The sequence below is a fragment of the Aspergillus fijiensis genome (genome assembly GCF_003184825.1).
Source record: "Aspergillus fijiensis CBS 313.89 unplaced genomic scaffold BO72scaffold_124, whole genome shotgun sequence".
Lineage (NCBI taxonomy): Eukaryota > Fungi > Ascomycota > Eurotiomycetes > Eurotiales > Aspergillaceae > Aspergillus > Aspergillus fijiensis.
In genome coordinates this window covers 1-20974 of record NW_024469100.1, presented here as the reverse complement: position 1 = coordinate 20974, position 20974 = coordinate 1, and the positions used below count along the sequence as shown (strand labels likewise).

Here is a 20974-nt window from a genome sequence, read left to right as displayed (position 1 = left end):
AAATACCCCGACATCGGCCGAGAAAATGTGTCGGAGGCGGTCTCGGTTGCCTATTTGAGCGTCGGCCGAGGGTGTCGGCCGTTGTTAAGTCCGGCATAGACCGAAAGTATTGCCCTACATACCACAGCTCTATAGACTAGCATCTATCAAGATATATGTTCTGGCTAATTATGTCTCAAGAGCTGTGGACTTCGTGAGTTATTCGTTTGTCATAGCATCTTCTATCACTCCTACTACACACTTGAGCCTCACAAAAACATGACGGCCGCATTTCCTGCCGACAAAGAGGAAGCAGACCCTCCAGCCAATGATCCCGGATCTCCACTGAACCCATTCAGCAAGAGATTCAATGCGCGTGCATGGGCTACAGGGGTCGCTGAGCTGGCGGCGGAGAGAAGCCAGGACTTCCGTCGCGTCGGTTTGTGCTTTCAGGATCTTCATGTCCTTGGCTATAGCACTTCAACAGACTTTCAGAAGACGGTTGCGAATATCTGGCTCGCCTTGCCTGGGATGATTGCCCGTCGGCTGTGGCCCAGCGCCACTAAATCAGGGCAGACACGGGTAGACATCTTACGAGGTTTTAATGGCATTCTAAACCCTGGAGAGATGTGTGTTGTGCTGGGTCCCCCAGGGTCTGGCTGCTCGACCTTCCTCCGAGCCATCTCCGGGGATCGCAATGGCATTTATATCAACCAGGGATCGTATTTCAACTATCACGGAATTTCCGATCGTGAGATGCACACAGCTCACCGAGGAGATGCAATCTATACCGCTGAGGTTGATGTTCATTTTCCTATGCTGACGGTGGGGGATACCCTCACCTTTGCCGCATCTGCACGCTGTCAAAGGGAGCTCCCGGACGGCGTCGCTCGAAAACAGTATGTCATCTATGCTGCAAACCTGATCCGCCGATTGAATTGATTGCTGACCCACATTTACTTATTTAGATACTGCGAGCATCTGCGTGATGTCGTTATGGCCATGTACGGAATCAGTCACACCATTCACACCAAGGTTGGGGACGAACTCGTGCGGGGAGTTTCTGGAGGCGAACGCAAACGTGTAAGCATTGCCGAGGCTACCCTAGCCAATGCGCCTTTCCAGTGTTGGGACAAGTGAGTGGCAGACCAGAATTCGGAGCTTCTGAGACTGATGGTGAACAATCCCCAGTTCAACACGCGGTCTCGACGCTGCCAACGCCATCGAGTTCTGCAAAACGCTGCGGCTGCAGTCGGAGCTATTCGGTCAGACCTGCGCAGTGTCAATGTATCAAGCACCGGAAAGCGCATACGATCTCTTCGATAAAGCTCTAGTCCTCTACGAAGGGCGGCAGATTTACTTTGGCCCCGCTCACCGGGCGAAGCAGTACTTCGTCGATCTTGGGTTTGAGTGTCCGACTCATCAGACCACCCCAGATTTTCTCACCTCCATGGCTTTCCCTGCAGAGCGCGTCGTTCGTGCGAAATGCAACCCACCTCGCACGGCAGACGACTTTGCAGCTGCCTGGATAAGGAGCGAGGGATACAAAGCACTCCAGCAGAGCATTGAGCTCTACAAAGCCCAGCACCCAATCGACGGCCCTGACTCTGTCGCCTACAGACAGCTGAAGAGAGCTTGTCAAGCCAAGGGACAGCGTCTCAACTCGCCTTATCTCCTCAGCTATTCTCAGCAAGTGAGGCTGTGCATGTGGCGAGGATGGAGACGATTCTGGGCCGACCCTGGTCCCTCTGTATGGGTTATGATCGGCAACGTGATCATGGCCCTGATCATGTCCTCTCTGTTCTACAACCTCGACCAGACGACGGCCTCGTTCTACGGACGAGCTGTCGTGCTATTCATGGCGATTCTGTTCAATGCATTCGCCTCAATCCTGGAGGCGATGACTCTCTATGCCCAGCGACCGATTGTCGAGAAGCAAGTCCGCTATGCTTTCTACCACGCTTCCGCCGAGTCGTATGCTTCGGTCCTGGTCGACTTACCCATGAAAATCACAGGAACAGTCTCGTTCAATCTCGTGTTCTATTTCATGACGAACCTCAATCGGACACCCGGCAACTTCTTCTATTACCTGTTTGTGGTCTTTCTGATTGTTCTCGCCATGTCGGGAGTCTTCCGGTTTATGTAAGTGCACTGTCCCATCTGAGATGTTATGCAAAGGCTAAGAACCTATCAGTGGCGCTGTATCTCGAACAGAACAACAAGCAATGGTTCCCGCCTCGATTCTCATGCTTGCCCTGCTCGTTTTCACCGGCTTCGTGGTTCCAATCCGCTACATGCTCTCCTGGTGCCGCTGGATCAACTACCTCAATCCGGTCGCTTATGGGTACGAATCGCTGATGGTCAACGAATATCACGCGCGCAATTTCACCTGTGCGTCATATATCCCAGCCCATACGTCCGCTGGCAGCACGAGTGTGGCCTGTGACGCCGTGGGCGCGGTGCGTGGTCAAGACTACGTGAACGGGGATGCGTATATTGGCTCCGCCTACAGCTACTACCATAGTCACAAGTGGCGCAACGTCGGTATCATCATCGCCATGGTGATCTTCAATCACCTCGTCTACTTTCTAGCGAGTGAGTATGTCACGGCCAAGAAGTCCAAAGGGGCAATTCTTGTCTTCCGTCGCGGATTTGTCCCACGATTCCTGCCCTGGGTTAAGTCAGACGTCGAGTCATTGCCCTCAGGCCCAGTGACAGCCCTACTCGAAAAGCCGAGGGGTGACTACAAGCCCTCCCAGGAGCCGACCTTTCAGGGCACCCGAGGTGTATTCCACTGGAGCAATGTGTGCTACGATATCAAGATCAAAGGTAAACCCCGCCGGATTCTGGATCGTGTGGATGGGTGGGTTAAGCCAGGCACTTTGACAGCCCTCATGGGGGTATCGGGGGCCGGGAAGACCACGTTACTGGACTGTCTTGCGGACCGCCGCGCAGGGGTGGGCATCTTGACTGGAGAGATGCTGGTTGATGGGAAGCTGCGAGACAAGAGCTTCCAGCGCAAGACTGGTTATGCGCAGCAGCAAGATTTGCACCTGGAGACGACCACCGTGCGCGAGGTGAGAGACAAGCCTCGCCAGATCCACCAGCGCCTAGAAGATCGACACTAACGATCGCTATTCCATAGGCCCTTACATTCTCAGCTCTTCTTCGCCAACCAGAGAGTGTGCCAGAAGCGGAGAAGCTGACCTACGTCGATGAGGTTATTGAGTTGCTGGACATGCAGGATTACGCCGATGCTGTGGTGGGCGTCCCCGGAGAAGGCCTGAATGTCGAGCAACGTAAGCGTCTGACGATTGGCGTTGAACTGGCCGCGAAGCCTCCATTGCTACTGTTCATTGACGAGCCTACATCCGGGCTGGACTCTCAAACCAGCTGGGCTATTCTCGACCTCCTCACCAAACTGTCCAAGGCGGGTCAATCAATCATCTGTACCATCCACCAGCCCTCAGCCATGTTATTTGAACGTTTTGATCGTCTGTTACTCCTTGCTGAAGGGGGTAAGACGGTGTATTTTGGTGGGTCATCTTCTTCTTAGGGCTAGTTAGCCTCAACATCAAGCATGACAGGCGCTAACACCGCGCAGGTGACATTGGAGCCAACTCTGAAATCCTGGTGGATTACTTCCAAAGAAACGGTGCGAAGCCGTGTCCTCCGAATGCCAATCCAGGCGAATGGATGCTGGAAGCGATTGGCGCTGCCCCTGGCAGCAAATCAGAGGTCGATTGGCACGGAATCTGGCGCTCCAGCCCCGAATACCGCGATGTTCAGATCGAACTGGCGAGGCTTCGATCCATCACTACATCTGATACCCTGAACACCAGCAGTGATGACCCGGCCTCTTATAATGAGTTTGCGGTTTCAACATGGCGCCAGTTTGTTCTATTATCCCAGCGTACCTTCAAACAGACCTGGCGCACTCCGTCCTACATCTACTCCAAGCTTTTACTCTGCACTGCCACAAGCTTGTTCATCGGCCTCGTTTTTCTCAACTCGCCACTCAGCATTCAAGGCCTGCAAAACCAGATGTTCGCAATCTTCGAGCTGATGAGCATCGTCGGGCAGCTGGTAGACCAACAATTCCCACACTTCGTCGCACAGCGCTCGCTGTACGAAGCTCGCGAGCGACCAGCCAAGACCTACAGCTGGCAAGTGTTCATGCTGAGCCAGATCCTATGCGAGATCCCCTGGTACACCCTTGCTTCGGTGTGCATGTGGGCACTGTTCTACTTCCCCGTGGGGTTCTACCGCAACGCCGACGCCGCCGGCCAGGGCACGGAGAGAGGCGCGCTCATGTGGCTCCTCTTCTGGGTGTTCCTGCTGTGGGTGTCGACCTTTGCGCACCTGTGCGTCTCCTTCGCGGGCTCCGCCGATGATGGGGGCAATATCGCCAATTTCATGTTCGTCCTGGCCTTCTTCTTTTGCGGGGTGCTGGCGTCGCCGGACCAGATGCCCCGGTTCTGGATCTTCCTCTACCGCGCCTCGCCTCTGTCGTACTATGTTTCCGCCGTCTTGTCGACCGGTCTCGCGAACGGCAACGTGACGTGCGCGGGCAATGAGTTCACCGTGTTGGACCCGCCGTCTGGCCAGACGTGTGGCGCGTATCTGGCCGAGTATCTCTCCACGGCCGGCGGGTATCTGCTGGACGCGAATGCCGCGAGCGACTGCCACTACTGCAAGGTGAAGGAGACGAACACATATCTGGCCGCGATCCATTCGGAGTACAGCACGCGCTGGCGCAACTTCGGCATCATGTGGGCGTATGTCGCCTTCAACGTGGTGGGTGCGTTGGTTCTGTACTGGCTGGCCCAAGTGCCTAAGCGGGAGAAGGAGCAGAAGCAGAAACAGTAGTGCTCTCAGCATGCCCGTTCAGGACCATTCGTGAGGAGGACCTGGATTATGGGGGGATATTGGTCAAAGTGGCAACCCACTATGGCAAGCTACTCGTGGCAATTTGCAATTCCCCAAATGTTTATAGCAGACATAGCAGACCTCCTATTATTTTTGTACATCATTGCTTCCCCGCTCAACAGACCACTTTTTCCATTAGCTGACCCTAGTCTAAAAATTATATGTAAGATCTTCTAATAAAGAACCCTAACGGAACAACATCTTTGATCTGAAATACTTTAAACCCCCAATAGCCCTAATAATCCTAATGCAACTTATAGACTGTCGGCAGAATTGGGTTATTGCAAATTAGCACGAGTAGCCCACCGTCAATGCGACCGTGGCGAAGGACCCCCGACCCTCCGACGGCTCGGTCGAGTGTCAACAACCCAGAGTACAAATTAGCACTATAATAGTAGCAGACAAATGAAGTATATGTGTATAATTTTGGTTCTAATTACTCTTGTTCATGAAATTTTTTGAAATGCTAGATCTATCTGCATGCTGCCAGTTTACTCGTAAGTTACCACTACACAGACCGATAAGATAAGAGAAAAGATAGCGACCGAATGACGTCCGCGGTCCGTCATTCGTCAACTTCATGAGGAAAGAGTGCAAGCTCACTGCACTGCACTCGCTGCACCGGGCAGACATCAGACACACAGTATCAACCGCCCTCATGGCGCAATTTCAACCCACTTCCCTATCGACAAACGCATTAAATTCCAGGATTCCTCGGCATACCGGAAAAGGCAATCAAGCGTGTGGACCGAACGCTGACCATCTCCCCACTCCTCTGGTGCGAAGAGCAATCGAGGGGGGTCCAGAATGGGGGAATGGGCGGATCCTCTCTGCAGCAGGATGGGAGATGACAACAGCTTTTCTTCTTCCCGGTCATCGATCGGAAGGTTGACGCCACAGGGCCCAGCTCATTGACGTATGAGTACTGATTTCTCTGCTACTTGTGCAAGGGATTCGGTTGTGGGCATGTAATGTCAGAGTGACATCATGTAACATGCTCCCATGTACTGCACCGGTTGACGACATGCAAGCTCATGCTATCCTATATAGCCTGCGCAATTGCGTTCGAAGGACAGGAGCAGAATCAAATTCCACGAACATAATCAAAGCGATCAAACCATCCGCATCACATCAACAACTCACCCAAACAACCATCCTTTCACAAAACACTCAAATCTCTTCATCATGGATCTCCAAGGACAGCCCATCCCCCCCGGCCAGCGCAGCACCAAGGTAAGTTCCTGTTCCACGGGATTCAGCCCGTGGGCGAGTGCTTCCCCCCGGGGACCCCTGGGGAACGATGTCCTAACGTGGCAGATATAGGTCACCTCCGACCCCGAACGCTATGAGCAGCCCATCAACGAGCCCTCGGGCCCGGTCACCAACGACTCCCTCGCAGCCGAGTCAGCCACCAAGGGCGGCGCCTACGCCCAGAACCGCGGGGCGCAGCCCATGGGCGTCGACGGCAAGAACTCCACCGTCACCAACACCGACACCTCGAGCGCCCGCAAGATTGACCCCAACCACCGCGACACCCAAGACAAGTACCCGGAGGCCCTAGGCGGCCAGGGCAACTTCCCTGGCGCCCATCTCCCGGAGTCCGGCTACACTGGCGGCTCGACGGCCGCCAAGCAGGAGCTCGGCCTCAACAAGGGCGAGTACTCTGCTGCTGCTTCGGGGCAGCAGCAGTCGCAGCAGAAGAACACCGATAAGGTCCACCCCCACCAGCACCAGCCCAAGCACCCCGTCGGCCAGCAACAACAGAAGCAAACTGCTGCTGCGCCCGCCAGCGGCAGCGGCTACCAAGGCGGCGTGGCCGGCGTGGCCCCCTCCTACGTCCACGACGTCCTCGATAACCTGGGCAACACCAAGCCCAAGGGCACCAACCTCAAGGAGGGGGACATCCCCGACGACGCCCCCAACGCCAGCTACACCACCGACATCGGCAGCGAGAACGACCCCGGCCGTCTGGCGCAGGGTGGCTTCCAGCTGAAGTCGGCGGAGAGCGGGCCCGCCGGCACCCCCGCTGGCCGCCAGAAAGGCGTCGACAACCAGCAGCCGTTCCAGGCTCTGCAGTCCGACCAGCGCGCTTAGGTAACGGGCATGATGGGATGAAGTTTTACGATAAAAGCGAAGCGGGTTTCCTTGATATGAATTTGTACACTTTGGGAAGGCCTCCTAGTATTTATGATGTTGGGGGCTGTTATGATATTTGCGAAGACAGGACTGGGTCCGTCGCAATTTCTCAATGAATTGTATTTTTAGATTATTGGACGCAAATACGAGACTGTCTAGACATTTTTTTTTTTTCTCTCGGTGATTCCTACTTATTGGAGAGGTATATGCCGGTTGCTACCTAGTAGATTTTCGCAATTAGCCTGCTGGTGCATGACGTTGAGTGCCTCTCTGAGTTGGGGATGCCGGAGAACAGATAAGTACTTTGCAAGTTGGAATTGTGGAAGAGAAAGAAGGATAATACATGCCGATTCCCTTGATTAATTAAGCTGCCCAAGGACGAAGAGATCATCTGGAGTGCAGACGATGCTAGCAGACGGCGAATGGGTGATGAAAGATCATCAATCTTGATCGAGGGATGCTGCCTACCTGCCTGCTTACTACTCACATCCCATCCCATCCCAAACCTGTAACAACATACACAGAGCTGGTTGCATGTACACGATTTCCCAATCAAAGGGTGTATGAACTCTGGGAAGCAGGAATAGTTCGAGCCTGGATCATGGTTACAGTGCCAAAAACGAGTGGTATAGAGAAGTAATCGTATCTGGAGAGTGATGCTATCCTACATGCCCATGCCCAGTCCAACAAAAACGCATACCCCGCGGAGCCCCCTCGCCCTCAAGCAGGAGGCAAAAACGAAGCATAAAGCACCCCCTGAACAAGAGCATACACCACCATATAATTCACGACGAGGCTACTGCCCTTCCTGTACCAACCACCACCCTCTTCCGTGGCCGACCCTCCCCGAAGCAGCAAGCAAGCAACCCACACATACCAGATCGGATACCCCGACGCCACGCGCGTGATGATCTGCACATGATGATTGAAGAAGGTAAGCACCGCAATCACGACCTGCGGCACCGCCAGGCTCCGCAGCAGCCGGTCCGTCACGCGAGCTTGCGGTTGCGGTTGCGGTTGCGGTTCCGTCGGCGGCGGTAAGTCCCGCAGCTTTTCGACCGGACTGCGCGAGGGCATCCCCGCCCCCAGCGACAGCGACCTCAATTCTCCGTTCAGAGCCTGCCACCCCGACGCCAACAGGATGGCCAGCATGGGGGCGGCGAGGCCGAAGAGCGGGATGTTGGATGCTGTCCAGTACCTCAGAAATCCATTGTCCCTGTTGTACATAGATGAGTACTCCGTAGTGGCTAGCCGTTGAGGGCCGGGAACAACTGGCATTGAATGGACAAAACGTACCAATAGTGCTCCTGCACGAAGCTATAAATACTCGGCAGGGTTCTCTGACACCACGCCCTCGGTTCCCGGTCTGTGCAAAACTCCCGGTAGGCGAAGTACTGCGGGAGGACGAAGCCCAGCCCCGCGCAGACCCCGGCCGTCCCGACAGCGAGCAAGCGGCGCAGTTGCGCGAGTGAAACACCCTGCTGCGACAGCAGGACGAGCTGCCGCACCGCCTCCTCGAAGAGCGGGATGCCATTCAGCAACCCGTTACTGCGGAAGGTCGTGGCGACGCCATACAGCACCCCGGACAGGACGAGCAGGGTGTCGTGTTGATACGAGCGGGGGCTGGCCGCCAACGAGGAAGAGGCGAAGCTCTTCACATACAGCAGCGAGCCGCTGAAGCTCAACAGGGCGTAAGCGCTCTCCGCGCATGGCGCGGACAGGAACGCCCCCGCCGGCGACACCACGTGCAGGCAGGCGGCGAGGAGCGCGACCTTGCGGCCGCCCTGCGCGCCGCGGAAAAGCGCGCAGACGAGATGGTAGAGCGCGATCACGGACAGGCCATGCGCGGCGTGGGAGATTGAGATGCCCACCAGACTCGCGTTGAAGGCATAGTCCAGGATGCCGAGCTTGCGACAGCCTGGTGAGTCTGTTAGCCAGGAAGAGTTCTGGAAGGATATTATCGTTACTGTACTAGTGGTGGGTTCTATAGCCCAGGAAACAGTACCATTCGCCAAGACATGGATCAGTCGGTTGCATCCGTAGCCGAAGGCCCATTCTTGCTCGAAGATGTAGCCCCGATTGGCAGCGTGGGTGTAGTAAATAGCATCCCAGCGGGTCAATTTGGTCGAGATCGTTTCCAAAATGGCTGGGAATGGGGCTTTGGTCGGGTCACTGTTCCAATCAATCAGGGTGGTCGAGGTGTCGTACCCGGGCCCCGGTGTGAAGGCAGCGAGTAGTAATAACAGGCATTTCCACACTATGAAGACAGCTAGTAACGATCGATGAGGGCGACTAGCGTCCACCCAAAGCATCGGCGCCATAGTCACTGTGTGGTTCAGAATATTGGTGTGATGGGGTTCAAGCAGATGAAGATGCTCAGGAGCAGATCCGCTGCACGCCAAGCCTTCCCACTCCCGCAATGCTTCCATTGCACGCCCTCACCCTAGAGGAAAATACTCCTTAAGCAACAATGCTAACCTACATCATGGATAGAACTAGCGTGGATCATTGAGAATGAGCGAGTCCGGTGTTGCCCCACGCACTTTGAAAAATGGCAAGGCTGAAAGGTCGCCAGAAGGCTTACTGAAATAATCTTGGAACTACCGCCTCGTAAAAGGAATCATATCTTGTCAGTCAATTGAGTTTAATTTTGAAGACATCCTGCCTTTTTTTCATACACCATTTGCGAACGCCGGATTTGCAACGGACACGTCATAAAAGATCAACCCATATAAGCACGTCCCAAAGGCCAGACCCCAAAGACATGCACTGCCTTGTCAGGCATCAAAGTGGAACTGTACAGCCATCGCAAGTTGACAAGACAAAACAAAAGAAGCCATATAGATTAAGGAAATAACGGAAAAGAAATCACACCCGATGAACCTCTACAGGTTCACCCGCTTCAGCTCCTTCTGAGCCAACTTGGCCAACTCCTCATACACCTCGGTGAAGTCCTCACCTTCGTCCTCGCCCTTCTTGCCCTTGGAGGCCGACTTGGGCACAACCATTACGACACTGGTGGGGCGTTTCGTGGCGGCAGAGTTACCGAGCTCGGCTCGGGATGTGACGAAGACATATGGGATGCCGTGGTCCTCGCACAGGACGGGGATGTGAGAGATGACGTCCATGGGCGAGATGTCGGCGGCAAGGATGACAACGCCGTTGGGGACGGCGATGGTAGCGTTGGCGGCGGGGATGGGAGATTTGCGGAGGGCCTTGACGACTTCCTTGACACCACGCTTCAAGCACTTGTTGACAGCAGCTGTTCGAGGCGTTTCAATTAGTATATGGTAAGGCAGGAAAGGTCGCGCTGAACAGTCGAAATCTGCATTGATTCCCGGGCTCATCTATGTCCACAAGACCAGAGGCCTAGGACTCAATGCATGGTAGAGAGTCTGTGTTGATCGAAGGCAGATGCTCTTACCTTTCTTCACGCTCTTCAGAACCTTCTTGGCCTGCTTGTCCTCAACCAGAGGCTGGGCGAAAGGAACGAGGGCGCCAACGGGGTTGCTGTCGACATCCATGACCTCAGCCTCAACAACACCGGTGACGGTGGCATCAGCAGGAACAGCCTGCTCAATGCCCTCCAGAACCTTGGTGGTGAGCTCCTTCTCGACGGCGTCGGCGAGAGCGGTCTTGTCCTTCTTCTCCTTCTTGTCCTTCTTGCTCTTGGAGATTCCGTCCTTCTCCGCGCGCTTCTCCTTTCTCTCGCGCTTGTCCTTCTTGTCGCTCTTGTCCTTGGCCATTGTGAATATTAGACCCCGCTTCGAGGATTTGATGCTGAGTCCGGAAAGAGGGGTTGGGCGAGGGCGAGAGAGAGGGCGATGGGCGTGGGGGAGAAATAGTCGTCCGGTCTTTTTGCTGAAACCCGCAAAAATTCGAAATCCATTCAAAATTTCGGCGCTAGTCCTATTCTAAAGTGGGAGCTTTCGCGGGCGGTGAGCAGCTGAGTCAGCACTGGTGGCCGTGGTGCGTGGTGCAGGTGCGGATGCCGATGTTCATCGCCGCGCATGCAAACCCCAAACAAATGAAGTACTAGTGGATGAGCTTTTGAGTAATGCTTGCTTGTACTTCCCGTCGCCAGACTGGAGGTCAAGCCTATGCATATCTGTGATCCCTAGCATTGACTGTGCTGTGTTGCTGTCAAAAGGTGAACCGTCCAGTCAGGTTCGCTTGGCCTGCTTCTATCCTTCAGTGTACGTCCAACCCTTCGTCGCATGGCATAATAAGAGATTTCGAAGGATCCAGTTAACGGAAGACGTTCATAGATGGATTCAAGACGAAACTCGCGTGCAGCATGGGGCTCTCCACCGCCTGAATCCCCTTTGGCTCTCCCTCCAGCTCCGAGTGTCTTTCAGCTATCGAGTCGTCTGGCAGAACCAGCTCACCCTTCGAAACCAGGTGAGACCTGCACCCCCTCTACTATCGCAGGGAATCCTGACCTATCGTCCTCCAAAGATACCGAAAAGGAAGAACTGCGCGTTCAGGTAAACACGTTAAAGTATGAACTCGAGAACTTCAAGCAGGAGCGAGATTTGATGGTATTGCGCCATGAGAAAGAGCTGCGGGAATTGCAATTGAAGGCAGATGCGGATTTCCGCAAAGCTCAGGTACGCTCACCCCTTTCAGTCGACGGACGTGTTCTTCATGGCTAATTTGTTTTTCCTTGGGGGGATCGTGCTTAGGTAGCAGAATCGTCCAGTCACCGTGCCAGCCGCAAGAGCGAAACCCTTGCGAAAGAATTGAAAGAGGCTCAAGACGCCGCACTCACTGAGAAAGCGGAGCTGGAGCGAAGACTTCGGACTCTCCAAGACCAGAACCAGTCCCTGCAGGAAGATGTCGACGATACCAAAGCGCAACTGCTCGACCAGGAACGACAGTCCAAATATCAGGTCAACGAGCTGGAAACGATCCGGTCATCGCTTCAAAAAACACTCGAGGAGCTGCAGAACGATCTGCAGACTGTACGAAGTGATATGAATACCACGCAAGCAAGGTTACAGGAACGAGAAACGGAAGTCGCACACCTGGAATCGGAGAATCTCCGGCTGAAGGCTGAAGGCAGCGACACGGAGGCACTGTCTGTTCTCAAGCGGGAGCTGTCGGACCAGGTCAACCACATCAGAAACTTGGAGACTACAAATCGTGAACAGACGATCGAGCTACGTCACCTCCGTAAGGTGCAGAAGAATGTGGAGGTGGTAGAGGAGCAGAAGCGATCGTTGGAAAATCAGCTACAACTCATGAAGGGCGTGGAGTCTGAGCTAGGGACTGTTCAGATCCAGATGCAGATACTCGAAGACGAGCGAAGGTCCTGGACTAGTCTCCTACAGGGTAACGACCAACCGGCTGAGCTTGACTCTCCGGAATCGGTTGTCAAAGCTTTGCTACAGGAACGGATCGAAAAAGCCACCCTTGTCGACAAGCTGGGCAGCATTGAGGCCGAATCCCTGGAGAAGGAGGAACAGATTCGAAGCCTGGAAGCCGAAAAGACCACCCTGCGGAAGGAACTCGAGACTGTTCGCGCTACCGCCTCTGCAGCCGGCGGAGCCACCTCAGACAGCCGTGCTAAGGCCCGCCTTGAGAGGCAGCGCACCCTCGCCATCAAAGAGGTCGAATATCTCCGCGCCCAGTTGAAGACCTTTGACACCGAAGAGGAGACCATGAATGCCGAAGAGAGCCAGTTCGACCAGCAGAAATCCGAGCAAATCGCCACACTGGAAAAGCTTGTCGACGAGTACAGAGCCGAACTGGCCAAGGTTCACGAGGAGCTCTCCCAGCGTGAATCGGCGGCAACGCAGCAGCAGCAGCAGCAAGACGAGCCTCGCGGCGTCAAGCGCCCCCTCTCACCAGCCGAAAGCGACGCCGAGAGCGAACGGCTGTCCATCCTGTTCCGCAAGAACCGCAGCCTGCAGGACACGCTCACAAAATCCGAGCAGGCCACGACCCTCCTGCGCAAAGAGCTGGAGGCCGCCAAATCGCAGCTGCGATCTCTCAAGGCCAAGTCGCGCACGCGCATCCTCGAACTGCGCGACAACCCTACCGCCGAGGCCGAGAACCTGAAGATGTCGACCCTGCGCATCCTGAAAGCCGAGAACCAGGATCTGCTAGCGCAGCTCCGCGGTGGCGGCAACAACAACAATGCAGAAATCAAAGTCGTCCCCGTCAGCGCCCTCGAGAGCATGAAGCTCGACATCCAGGACATGGAGCGGGCCGTCGCCGACAAGGAGAAGCGCATGCGCCGCCTGAAGGAGATCTGGACCGCCAAGTCCTCCGAGTTCCGCGAGGCGGTCGCCTCCCTCCTCGGCTTCAAGCTGGACTTCCTCCCCAACGGCCGCGTGCGCGTGACCTCCATGTTCCATCTTTCCGCGGCGTACCGGCACGGTGACCGGGATAGTGGTGGCTCGTCATCGGACGCGCAGGGACCCGGCAGCATGGGCAACGGCGAGGAGAACTCGATCATCTTCGACGGCGAGAATGGGACCATGAAGATCTCCGGGGGTCCCAACAGCCTCTTCGCGATGGAGATCCGTCCCCTGGTCAAATTCTGGGTCGAAGAGCGCAAGGATATCCCCTGCTTTCTGGCGGCCATGACCCTGGATTTTTACGATAAAACGACCAGGGCGGCGCGGATGTAGATTTCAAACAATTTTTGCAGCAGTAGTAGTAGCACACACTCTTCCGCGCCCCATTCTCTCTCTCTCTCTCTCTCTCTGTGTGTGTGTGTGTGTGTGCGTGCGTGTTTGATTAGCTCGATAGCTCAAATGATTCCCCCGGCACAGGCATCACTGGTGCCATGTTTGTTATACCGTTGCAAACTTCTCATGATCCGTGGTCGTCGTGTCTTTATCACGAATTAGGATATGTGTAGATGCCATGCCCGCAAGTTCCGTACACTAGTGCCTAGTGCAAGTTGAACGCACATCCTGTTGAGCAGAGTCACAAGAAGCCACGGGGAGCTAGCTTGTAGAATAGAATCTAAGGTCTCAAGTCGGTATGGGTAGAACGTGGGTGTTCATGGAAGAAATATTACACCAAAGAGAAGGAGCACGACGTAGAACTTGAGCATTGAGCATTTACAAGGCATTAGACATTTCCACTTATTCTGACAAAGGAACAGAAGGAGGGATGATTTTTTTACACCACCACGAATCCGGGAGGAGAAGGAAACGAAGCTTATAAAGGAAAGGAATTGTTGAGGGAATAATAACATGGCAGATAGAGAGGACTTTGACATAGAGAAAAAATATAAGGAAGGGAAGTTAGAAAACCTGCGCTGTGTGGTTGGTGTGGTAACTGTACAGGTACAGGCGGGGCAAACACAGTACGAACACCAACCATGTACATACAGTCCTGCAACGGCATGGAATTATATTCCAATAGCTTTGCGCAATAACCGCGAGATGCAGTGCTGGGCATCCTATGCGCCAGTTCGGAGACATTTCGGGGGGTTTGGCTCATTGTACATATGTACTGAAGACTCACAGAACGCGGAGTCGTCACGGACGCAAACTTCAAGATGAGACATACTTAGCTGCGACCAGTTTGCGCAGAGTGGGGACTCTGTTCCATTCGGAAGACGAACCCGCATCCGCAGTCGGCGTTCCTGAATCCTCGTCCGCAAAAGGATCAGTGCTCTTCTGTATTCTTTGCTCGGGTGAAGAAGCTGTGCTGATTCCTAGTTGGGCCCCATCTTCGATCCTGTGCACCTCGAATCTCGCATCCACTTTACCCTTCCGCGGCCCACTGGTTCCGGTCGAGAACCGAACGAGAAACTTGCCATCAGATCCTGCTGTGACATCAAGTTCAGGAAGCCTCCAAGTCACCGCCGATTGCTTGCGTCGGAACGTGGCTCCCGTGTTGGGGTACATGACAGCAGCTGTGGCATGGGCCACCTCTCGGTCTTCAAGAGGGGATGTGTCAAGGTTGACCGTCAATAATAGATTTTTGACGTTGATCGAACTTCCCTTTGGAAATGAAGGGTTGGCGGAGTAGAAGATGATTACACTGGCCTGCATATCTTCGATGTTCCAGACTGATTTGAAGATGACTGGGCAATAGCTCGAAGCATTCGCTGGATCAAAGTGAATCTGGTACTTGAAAGCCACGGTCGGCGAGGGGCGAGTGATGCCAGATAGGTTGATTTTGTACTGGCCTCTTTGCTCATCCGAAAGCTCCTTGTTCTTCTCTTCGCTGACAAAGTGTGGGTTAGCGGCGACCTTTTCCAATATTTGGAAGTTGTCGAGTCGAACTCGAGCAATTTCTGCCGGCGTGTCGGGAATAGGGTTGTAGGCAAGAGCAAGTTCGCCGATAACGTGGGTCTTTGTTATGGCTCCTTCAGAGAACCATGCACTGACGGTATCTATTATCGAAGCATTGAGACCAGGTCCGTGAAGCTCTGGGTGGGCGACAATGCCCGATGCGCTGTGCAATGTATGCCCCGAGCGAATCGACGTGGTGTCGGAGAGCGTATGGTCATCTGTAGCGGCAGTGGGTGAATGGACATGCCTCGAAGGCGCTGAGGGAGAAAGTGGCACAGGAGGATCAGATGCTGAGGGCGAGACAGGGTTCTCGCTTCCGGGGACGGGATTAGGAATGAAAACCGTGTTGCGGACGTCACGCCGGCCGCGCAGAGTACCTGCATTGCGCCTCGTTCCCGATTGTTGGGCTCGCTATGCAGGGCATTAGCACCTCTTCAACTACGCGGTTTTTATGTGCCCTGAACTCACAAGTCTAAGTTGGTTGGCCATATCATCCATTGCCTGCTTAGCCTGATCTTCATCCTCGAAGATCGGCTGGTCTCGGATGGTCAAATTTATGCCACTTTCTTCCAAACTGCGATGATATTAGCCTGCAATGAACTTTTGATCAGCATGGCGCAAATAACATACCCAGCCGCTTCTCTTTGAGCCCGTGTAATCTCGTCGATGGTATCTGGCCGCTCCGAGAAGCCCTCCGAGTCTACTCGTGGCTGGACAAGGTATCAGTGAGGATCTTCTTGGACATTTCCAGGTGCGACTTACTTCATTCGGTACGGTAGAACTCGCCTCGTTAGGAATCTCATGAGGGGTTTCCCCATTAGCCACGGCAGGTGCTGGTTGAGAGACTGGACCAGATGCTGATCTATTGAAGTCTTCTTCGTGTTCGGGAAACTCTCCTGGGATATTCAAGGATCCAGAATGGCCCTCTTGAGTACTCAAGGCGGTGCCGGGACGATCAGATCCTTCTGGCGGAGTCTCCGGAATCTGCAGATCACGCGAATCCCCTCTCTTGAAAGAAGCAAATGGGCTTCGGTGTTTCTTGTCTGAGAAGAACGGACCACCGCCGGAAGGCTGTACAATACTCCGACGACGATTCATCACCGTTCCTAGTCGTTTCAATCCCCCGAGAGGAGTGCTGTGGCGAGGCTCAGGAACTAGGGTTGACCGATTAGTTTACCATGCCTAGAAACATCAGGCTCCCTCGCAGCCGAGACTGAATACTTACCGGGAGGCGCTCTGGCTGGTCCCGACGTTTCCGAGCGCTGGCTGGCAGCATCATCCTGAAGGTGCGGTGGAGGAGAGAGCGGGGCTACGGGAGGAGGGGAGGCGGCCTGCTGTCTCCGCGGAGCGACTGGTCGTCCGCCATTAACTTTTGCCGCGAATGTCTTGATTTCGTCTGCTGTTTCGACGTTGAGGAGAACATTGAGACAGCTCTCAGCCGCCTGACGGCTGCGTTCCACCTGATCGGACTCATGGGTCTCCAATTGAGTCAAGACGTCCCTTAGGTGATTGAGGCGACTTTCATCTGCCGCCTGCAGCTGTTCAAAGACAAACGGGGCCCTTGAGTCCCATTGCTGGATGATCTCCTCGGCAGCAGCCACAGCACTGGCTAGTTTGTCGGCGCCCTTGGGGCCCTTTTCCCTGGCCTTCTCAACCTTCTTCTGCGCCGTCTCGTAATTCTTCGCCAACGCCGCAAGGTCACTCTGGATTCCAGGCATCGATGATAGTTCACGGCTTTTGCTGTTGTATTCCCGCAGAGGTCGTTCAACATCTTCATCGATCTTTTGCGCGAAGGTTTCGTGGGAGAGCGCTATGGATTCAGTAGCACTGACGATGCGTTGCCATGGGATCTGAAATACGCTGCAGTGCGATGTACATGTTAGCTTCCATAAGCTTGAAACGTGCCCGGGTGGCCAGCATTACCCTAGCGCCGCTCCATTGTCTAACTGTGGGCGATGCGCGAGCTTCCTTAGGCCTTGAGCATATACTTCTTCAATGCGTCGACGTTCCTACAATTGACATCGCCACGCGTTAGACCGGTACGTTCTAGGAAGGAAGAGGGTTAAGGAGGTAGGAGGTTCCTTACCTGGAGCCAGTCCGCAATGTCCGCATTAATTTTGTTTATGGTGCGAATGCGCTCGTTAAGCACATTGGTCGCCTGGCTGGGCTGCAAAGAGGCCTGTATGTAGAACAATGAAACCGAATATCAGCTATTTGTGCGATAGCATTGATTGTGGTATAGATTTAATTAGGTGGGGGCTGGTTGAGGCATGGTGTTGCAATGGAAATTGATCGTACCAGCAGCGCCGGATACTCCTGCCGAGAGAGGTCCATTACTTCTCATAGATCACAGCTGCGAGGATACAAAATTCGGAGGCGCATAATAAGAGCTAGCTCAAGAGGAATCAATGAGCATCAATACGGTGATTGTTTGGAAGCGACGGAGGGGAGGGAAGCCGGAGGAGCCGACAGGCGCGTTAAGGCACAAAAGCTGGCGGTGGAGTGAGGAAGGGAAGAGGAGGAGGAGACGGAACGAGGATGGATGGTGATGACGATGACGGACGGACTGCAACGCCCGACGAAAGGCCAGGCGGAGGAGCCGAACTGGCCGAGTCCGCAACAGGCAACACACTAAACCACTTCGGACCAAGTGTAGCTGTCACATGTTCCCCGCGACCGCCTGAACGCTTGAACGCTCGATAGTTACCGTACGGCTCTTACCGTCGACTCTCAGCCGAAGATTCGGTCTGGAACAATCCTTTTCAACACTTTCTGTGTTTTGTATTGGAAACTCATTAGGGACGAGCTCCGCTTCATTCGCATACAAGTCTATTTCTTACTAGCACTTCTGTTTCTAGTTTCCTCAATCTTCGGAGACGGTGGTTCAGACAGCAATGGAGTGGAAGAGAGATCTAGGCTTCTCCGAAAGATTGACGGCTATTCAATCACTGTATGCCTTCAACTGCTCTTTCCCAGACTCGTACTTATTTAATATAGTACCACTGCCTTCCAGCGAGCTTCATCCTCCGCTGCATTCACAGAGGCCCAATCCCAGGCGAGGAAATGTGAAAACGAAGCTTATGATCAAGCTTCATCGCGTGTCAGTTCTCTCCTGCTATGGTCATTGCTTCCGTTTCTCATTATTGAGTGCGTAGGAAGAATATGAAAGGCTTTGCCAACAGGCGATTGACGCAGCAGAGGCCATCGACTCGGTAGCCCTTATTGATGACTGTCAAGATCAGCTTCAAGAGGAGCCAGACAAGTCTGATCCAGGTCATGGCGAGGTGATTGGTCCATACCAGTCGTGCTTCCATCATTTTGATGGTCTTCACTCGACTGTCTACAAATCGCGGCGAGCGGACAACACTGTCGTCGCGCTCAAAGTACTCATTCCACACATGCTGGCGCCTCCACACCACGCCACACGTGAGATTCAGCTGCTGCGTGATGCAGCCCATACCCATGTGATTCCATTGCTCGACACACTCAAGCTAGACGGAGGACGCCTGGCTTTGGTCTTCCCCTTCATGAAGCATGATTTCGAGCAACTGCTCCGCCGGGGCGCATTGACGGCGACACAGACAAGATCTCACTTGAAAGACATGTTTCGTGCCTTGGCACATATACATTCACTGGGGATCATACATCGGGACATCAAACCATCCAACATCCTCATGGACTCTCCCGATGGGCCCGCTTACCTGGCAGATTTTGGCATCGCTTGGAAGGAGGGAACTAGGGACTCGGAACCAGCCGATGAGAAGATCACAGATGTAGGAACCACCTGTTACCGGTCACCGGAGATCCTTTTCGGCTTCAAGGGCTACGGAAATAGCCTTGATCTTTGGGCGGCTGGCTGTGTCGTGGCCGAGGCCTTGTCCGTGGGACATCGTCAACTGTTCGACTCGGGACCAGTTGGTAGTGATCTTTCCCTTATTCAGTCAATCTTCCTTACATTGGGCACTCCGGACGAGAGCACTTGGCCGGTATGTCTTCAACCCATCCTCTTCCATCTTTCACTCCACCTTTCACATCATAACGAGCTGACGTCGACAATAGGAGACAAAGTCTCTTCCTGACTGGGGAAAGATAGAGTTCAAGAAATTACCCGCCAAACAGTGGGACGAAATCCTCAAAGGAGCCTCGTCCAAGGGGCGTGACTTGGTCAGCAAACTTGTCCGATATGAAAGCTGCGAGCGACTCTCTGCTGAAGAGGTACGTCTTCCAGGACATCAGTGTCTGTCTGTTATTAACCAGCATAGGCGCTAAACCACCCCTACTTCTCAACTGCCTGAGTTGTTATCTATTTTGTCGAACATCCCCTGCACACTTGACCTTGGTCCGCAAGATGTAGGTATATGTTGCTTAGTCGACCTCTGCCTGTTAGCCAGTTCTCAGGATTGTCGATCGTCATGTGATCGATGATTGTAGAGTAGCAGGATCCTGGCCCACCTCGGCAATTCATCTGCAATGGATGCAATCCGGCAAGTTAGCAAAACTGTGGCACAGGCCTGTGTCTCTGAGAACGATGCCAGGCACTCATTGGCTGGCGCAACCTACAGGCAGCCCCGGTTTCTACGTAGTCAGTTTCAGGGCAGCCTCAGGCTCCCGATGCCTCCTGCTGATTCGTTAAAAGATAGTGGTAATATCATGACTAAACTGCAAAGGGGGACTTTATGGGCTGATTTGGCGATGAACTGGCGTCTTCCCACGGCACGGGAGGTTCACTTTTCGAGAGAACAGCTTGCAATCACAAAGGAGGTACAAGGCTGATCGGCAAGGATCGCTGCTTTGGCTTACTTAACAATTATCATAATCCGCTCTGCAAGCGTAAAGTAGGACCGTAGGAGAGGAAGGTTTGCTGAGTGTGGGATTTGTCTGTTTTTTTATTTTTGTCTTTCCTACTTTCCCAAATTTCCCTCCGTGCGGATGGTTCCATGCATGCAAACTGCAAATGCATAACTCTTGATGAGGTTGCCAAGACCACGAACGACCAATGTCCGTTGGCCCTTGCCCTGCACTGTAGCCGTTTGGTGGAATCAGTCGGATCCCACAGCCGCAGAACTACCCAATGCTGGAAGGGTGAGTGGAGGTCGCTACGAGTAGTAGTACGGAGTACGGAGGACCCGGAGAACGGAGTGACTCGGCTCAACATCTCAAGAATTGGTGCTGCTAGACTAGTCCTGAACACTGCGTGGCTGAGTCATCTCTTGCATGCATGAAAACTCTTTTCTCGTCATCTTACCATGGTATCTAGTTTAATCTCCGAGATATTTCTGAATGTGTATTACTCCCGTAGAAGTCAGAAACCTGAGGGGTTGGTCGACCGTAGCACAGGGGTTTCCGTTCATGCACTGCGTTAGTCGTCGAGTGGGGCGAGCATAACAGGGGAGAAGGGGAGAGTAGCACATTGGTAGGTTTGAATCATGGACTCCCGAAGATGAGATCAATTGGCAACATATTAGAACCACAGTTCAGAGTTAGTTCTCTAGCATCATGCATCATAGTTTAATACAGAAATGATGACTGGTGCTTTGATACAATGTACCTGGCTAAGTGCAATGATGAGTACTTTTCACTTCGATATGATAATAAATAAGATTAATCAAAAAAGACGGTGGTCATGGCGGGTGAAGGGGCGGCCTCAATGCTCGTGCCGGGGGGCAGGG

General features: G+C 53.7%; 8 protein-coding genes across 8 annotated transcripts; 5 read left to right on the top strand and 3 right to left on the bottom strand.

The window, feature by feature from the left end:
• Positions 1 to 258: 258 nt before the first annotated feature.
• Positions 259 to 4956, top strand: BO72DRAFT_505262 (ATP-binding cassette transporter; the record flags this gene model as incomplete). The annotated part of the gene is made up of 6 exons (XM_040949182.1): positions 259 to 878; positions 948 to 1115; positions 1171 to 2121; positions 2174 to 3056; positions 3125 to 3515; positions 3584 to 4956. The coding sequence occupies 6 exons, from the start codon at positions 259 to 261 to the stop codon at positions 4846 to 4848; spliced, it is 4278 nt and encodes a 1425-aa protein (XP_040794956.1). The 3' UTR covers positions 4849 to 4956.
• Positions 4957 to 5784: 828 nt separating this feature from the next.
• BO72DRAFT_39058 (uncharacterized protein) lies at positions 5785 to 6219 on the top strand. Its single transcript, XM_040941818.1, has one exon. The coding sequence runs from the start codon at positions 5903 to 5905 to the stop codon at positions 6143 to 6145; it is 243 nt and encodes an 80-aa protein (XP_040794955.1). The 5' UTR covers positions 5785 to 5902; the 3' UTR covers positions 6146 to 6219.
• A 12-nt stretch (positions 6220 to 6231) lies between these two features.
• Positions 6232 to 7002, top strand: BO72DRAFT_393187 (uncharacterized protein; the record flags this gene model as incomplete). The annotated part of the gene is made up of 2 exons (XM_040941929.1): positions 6232 to 6596; positions 6699 to 7002. Coding segments are annotated over 2 exons (669 nt in total), but the record flags the coding sequence as incomplete, so codon positions are not given.
• Positions 7003 to 7692: 690 nt separating this feature from the next.
• Positions 7693 to 9385, bottom strand: BO72DRAFT_482065 (DUF409 domain protein). Its single transcript, XM_040947711.1, has 3 exons — positions 9050 to 9385; positions 8341 to 8962; positions 7693 to 8260 (listed from the first exon to the last, which is right to left on the bottom strand). Exons 1-3 carry the CDS (start codon positions 9363 to 9365, stop codon positions 7765 to 7767), a joined length of 1434 nt encoding a protein of 477 aa, XP_040794953.1. The 5' UTR covers positions 9366 to 9385; the 3' UTR covers positions 7693 to 7764.
• Positions 9386 to 9664: 279 nt separating this feature from the next.
• Positions 9665 to 11231, bottom strand: BO72DRAFT_454102 (L30e-like protein). Its single transcript, XM_040946149.1, has 2 exons — positions 10469 to 11231; positions 9665 to 10306 (listed from the first exon to the last, which is right to left on the bottom strand). The coding sequence occupies exons 1-2, from the start codon at positions 10788 to 10790 to the stop codon at positions 9930 to 9932; spliced, it is 699 nt and encodes a 232-aa protein (XP_040794952.1). The 5' UTR covers positions 10791 to 11231; the 3' UTR covers positions 9665 to 9929.
• An 81-nt stretch (positions 11232 to 11312) lies between these two features.
• On the top strand, positions 11313 to 13682 carry BO72DRAFT_502383 (coiled-coil domain-containing protein MAD1; the record flags this gene model as incomplete). Its single annotated transcript, XM_040949063.1, has 2 exons — positions 11313 to 11654; positions 11730 to 13682. The coding sequence occupies 2 exons, from the start codon at positions 11313 to 11315 to the stop codon at positions 13680 to 13682; spliced, it is 2295 nt and encodes a 764-aa protein (XP_040794951.1).
• A 737-nt stretch (positions 13683 to 14419) lies between these two features.
• Positions 14420 to 17843, bottom strand: BO72DRAFT_38942 (uncharacterized protein). Its single transcript, XM_040941768.1, has 8 exons — positions 17604 to 17843; positions 17392 to 17484; positions 17229 to 17314; positions 16531 to 17165; positions 16068 to 16459; positions 15936 to 16015; positions 15774 to 15879; positions 14420 to 15716 (listed from the first exon to the last, which is right to left on the bottom strand). The coding sequence occupies exons 1-8, from the start codon at positions 17637 to 17639 to the stop codon at positions 14559 to 14561; spliced, it is 2586 nt and encodes an 861-aa protein (XP_040794950.1). The 5' UTR covers positions 17640 to 17843; the 3' UTR covers positions 14420 to 14558.
• Positions 17844 to 18038: 195 nt separating this feature from the next.
• On the top strand, positions 18039 to 19688 carry BO72DRAFT_38913 (putative cell division protein kinase (Ctk1)). Its single transcript, XM_040941753.1, has 5 exons — positions 18039 to 18255; positions 18303 to 18405; positions 18461 to 19291; positions 19365 to 19520; positions 19568 to 19688. Exons 1-5 carry the CDS (start codon positions 18200 to 18202, stop codon positions 19598 to 19600), a joined length of 1179 nt encoding a protein of 392 aa, XP_040794949.1. The 5' UTR covers positions 18039 to 18199; the 3' UTR covers positions 19601 to 19688.
• The last annotated feature ends 1286 nt before the right edge of the window (positions 19689 to 20974 follow it).

What these genes read in the sequence shown, in the direction of transcription:
- BO72DRAFT_39058 (XM_040941818.1), top strand. Translation starts at nt 5,903, where the DNA reads ATGCTCCCATGTACTGCACCGGTTGACGACATGCAAGCTCATGCTATC.
- BO72DRAFT_482065 (XM_040947711.1), bottom strand. Translation starts at nt 9,365, where the DNA reads ATGGCGCCGATGCTTTGGGTGGACGCTAGTCGCCCTCATCGATCGTTA. An exon ending in GATCCATGTCTTGGCGAATG is followed by an intron (nt 8,963 to 9,049) that starts GTACTGTTTCCT and finishes CAGACTCACCAG; the next exon opens with GCTGTCGCAAGCTCGGCATC. An exon ending in TTCGTGCAGGAGCACTATTG is followed by an intron (nt 8,261 to 8,340) that starts GTACGTTTTGTC and finishes TATGTACAACAG; the next exon opens with GGACAATGGATTTCTGAGGT.
- BO72DRAFT_454102 (XM_040946149.1), bottom strand. Translation starts at nt 10,790, where the DNA reads ATGGCCAAGGACAAGAGCGACAAGAAGGACAAGCGCGAGAGAAAGGAG. An exon ending in TCTGAAGAGCGTGAAGAAAG is followed by an intron (nt 10,307 to 10,468) that starts GTAAGAGCATCT and finishes CGCCTCGAACAG; the next exon opens with CTGCTGTCAACAAGTGCTTG.
- BO72DRAFT_38942 (XM_040941768.1), bottom strand. Translation starts at nt 17,639, where the DNA reads ATGGACCTCTCTCGGCAGGAGTATCCGGCGCTGCTG. An exon ending in ACCAGCCAGAGCGCCTCCCG is followed by an intron (nt 16,460 to 16,530) that starts GTAAGTATTCAG and finishes GGTCAACCCTAG; the next exon opens with TTCCTGAGCCTCGCCACAGC. An exon ending in GCTCAAAGAGAAGCGGCTGG is followed by an intron (nt 15,880 to 15,935) that starts GTATGTTATTTG and finishes ATATCATCGCAG; the next exon opens with TTTGGAAGAAAGTGGCATAA.
- BO72DRAFT_38913 (XM_040941753.1), top strand. Translation starts at nt 18,200, where the DNA reads ATGGAGTGGAAGAGAGATCTAGGCTTCTCCGAAAGATTGACGGCTATT. An exon ending in TTGACGGCTATTCAATCACT is followed by an intron (nt 18,256 to 18,302) that starts GTATGCCTTCAA and finishes TATTTAATATAG; the next exon opens with TACCACTGCCTTCCAGCGAG. An exon ending in ATGATCAAGCTTCATCGCGT is followed by an intron (nt 18,406 to 18,460) that starts GTCAGTTCTCTC and finishes TTGAGTGCGTAG; the next exon opens with GAAGAATATGAAAGGCTTTG.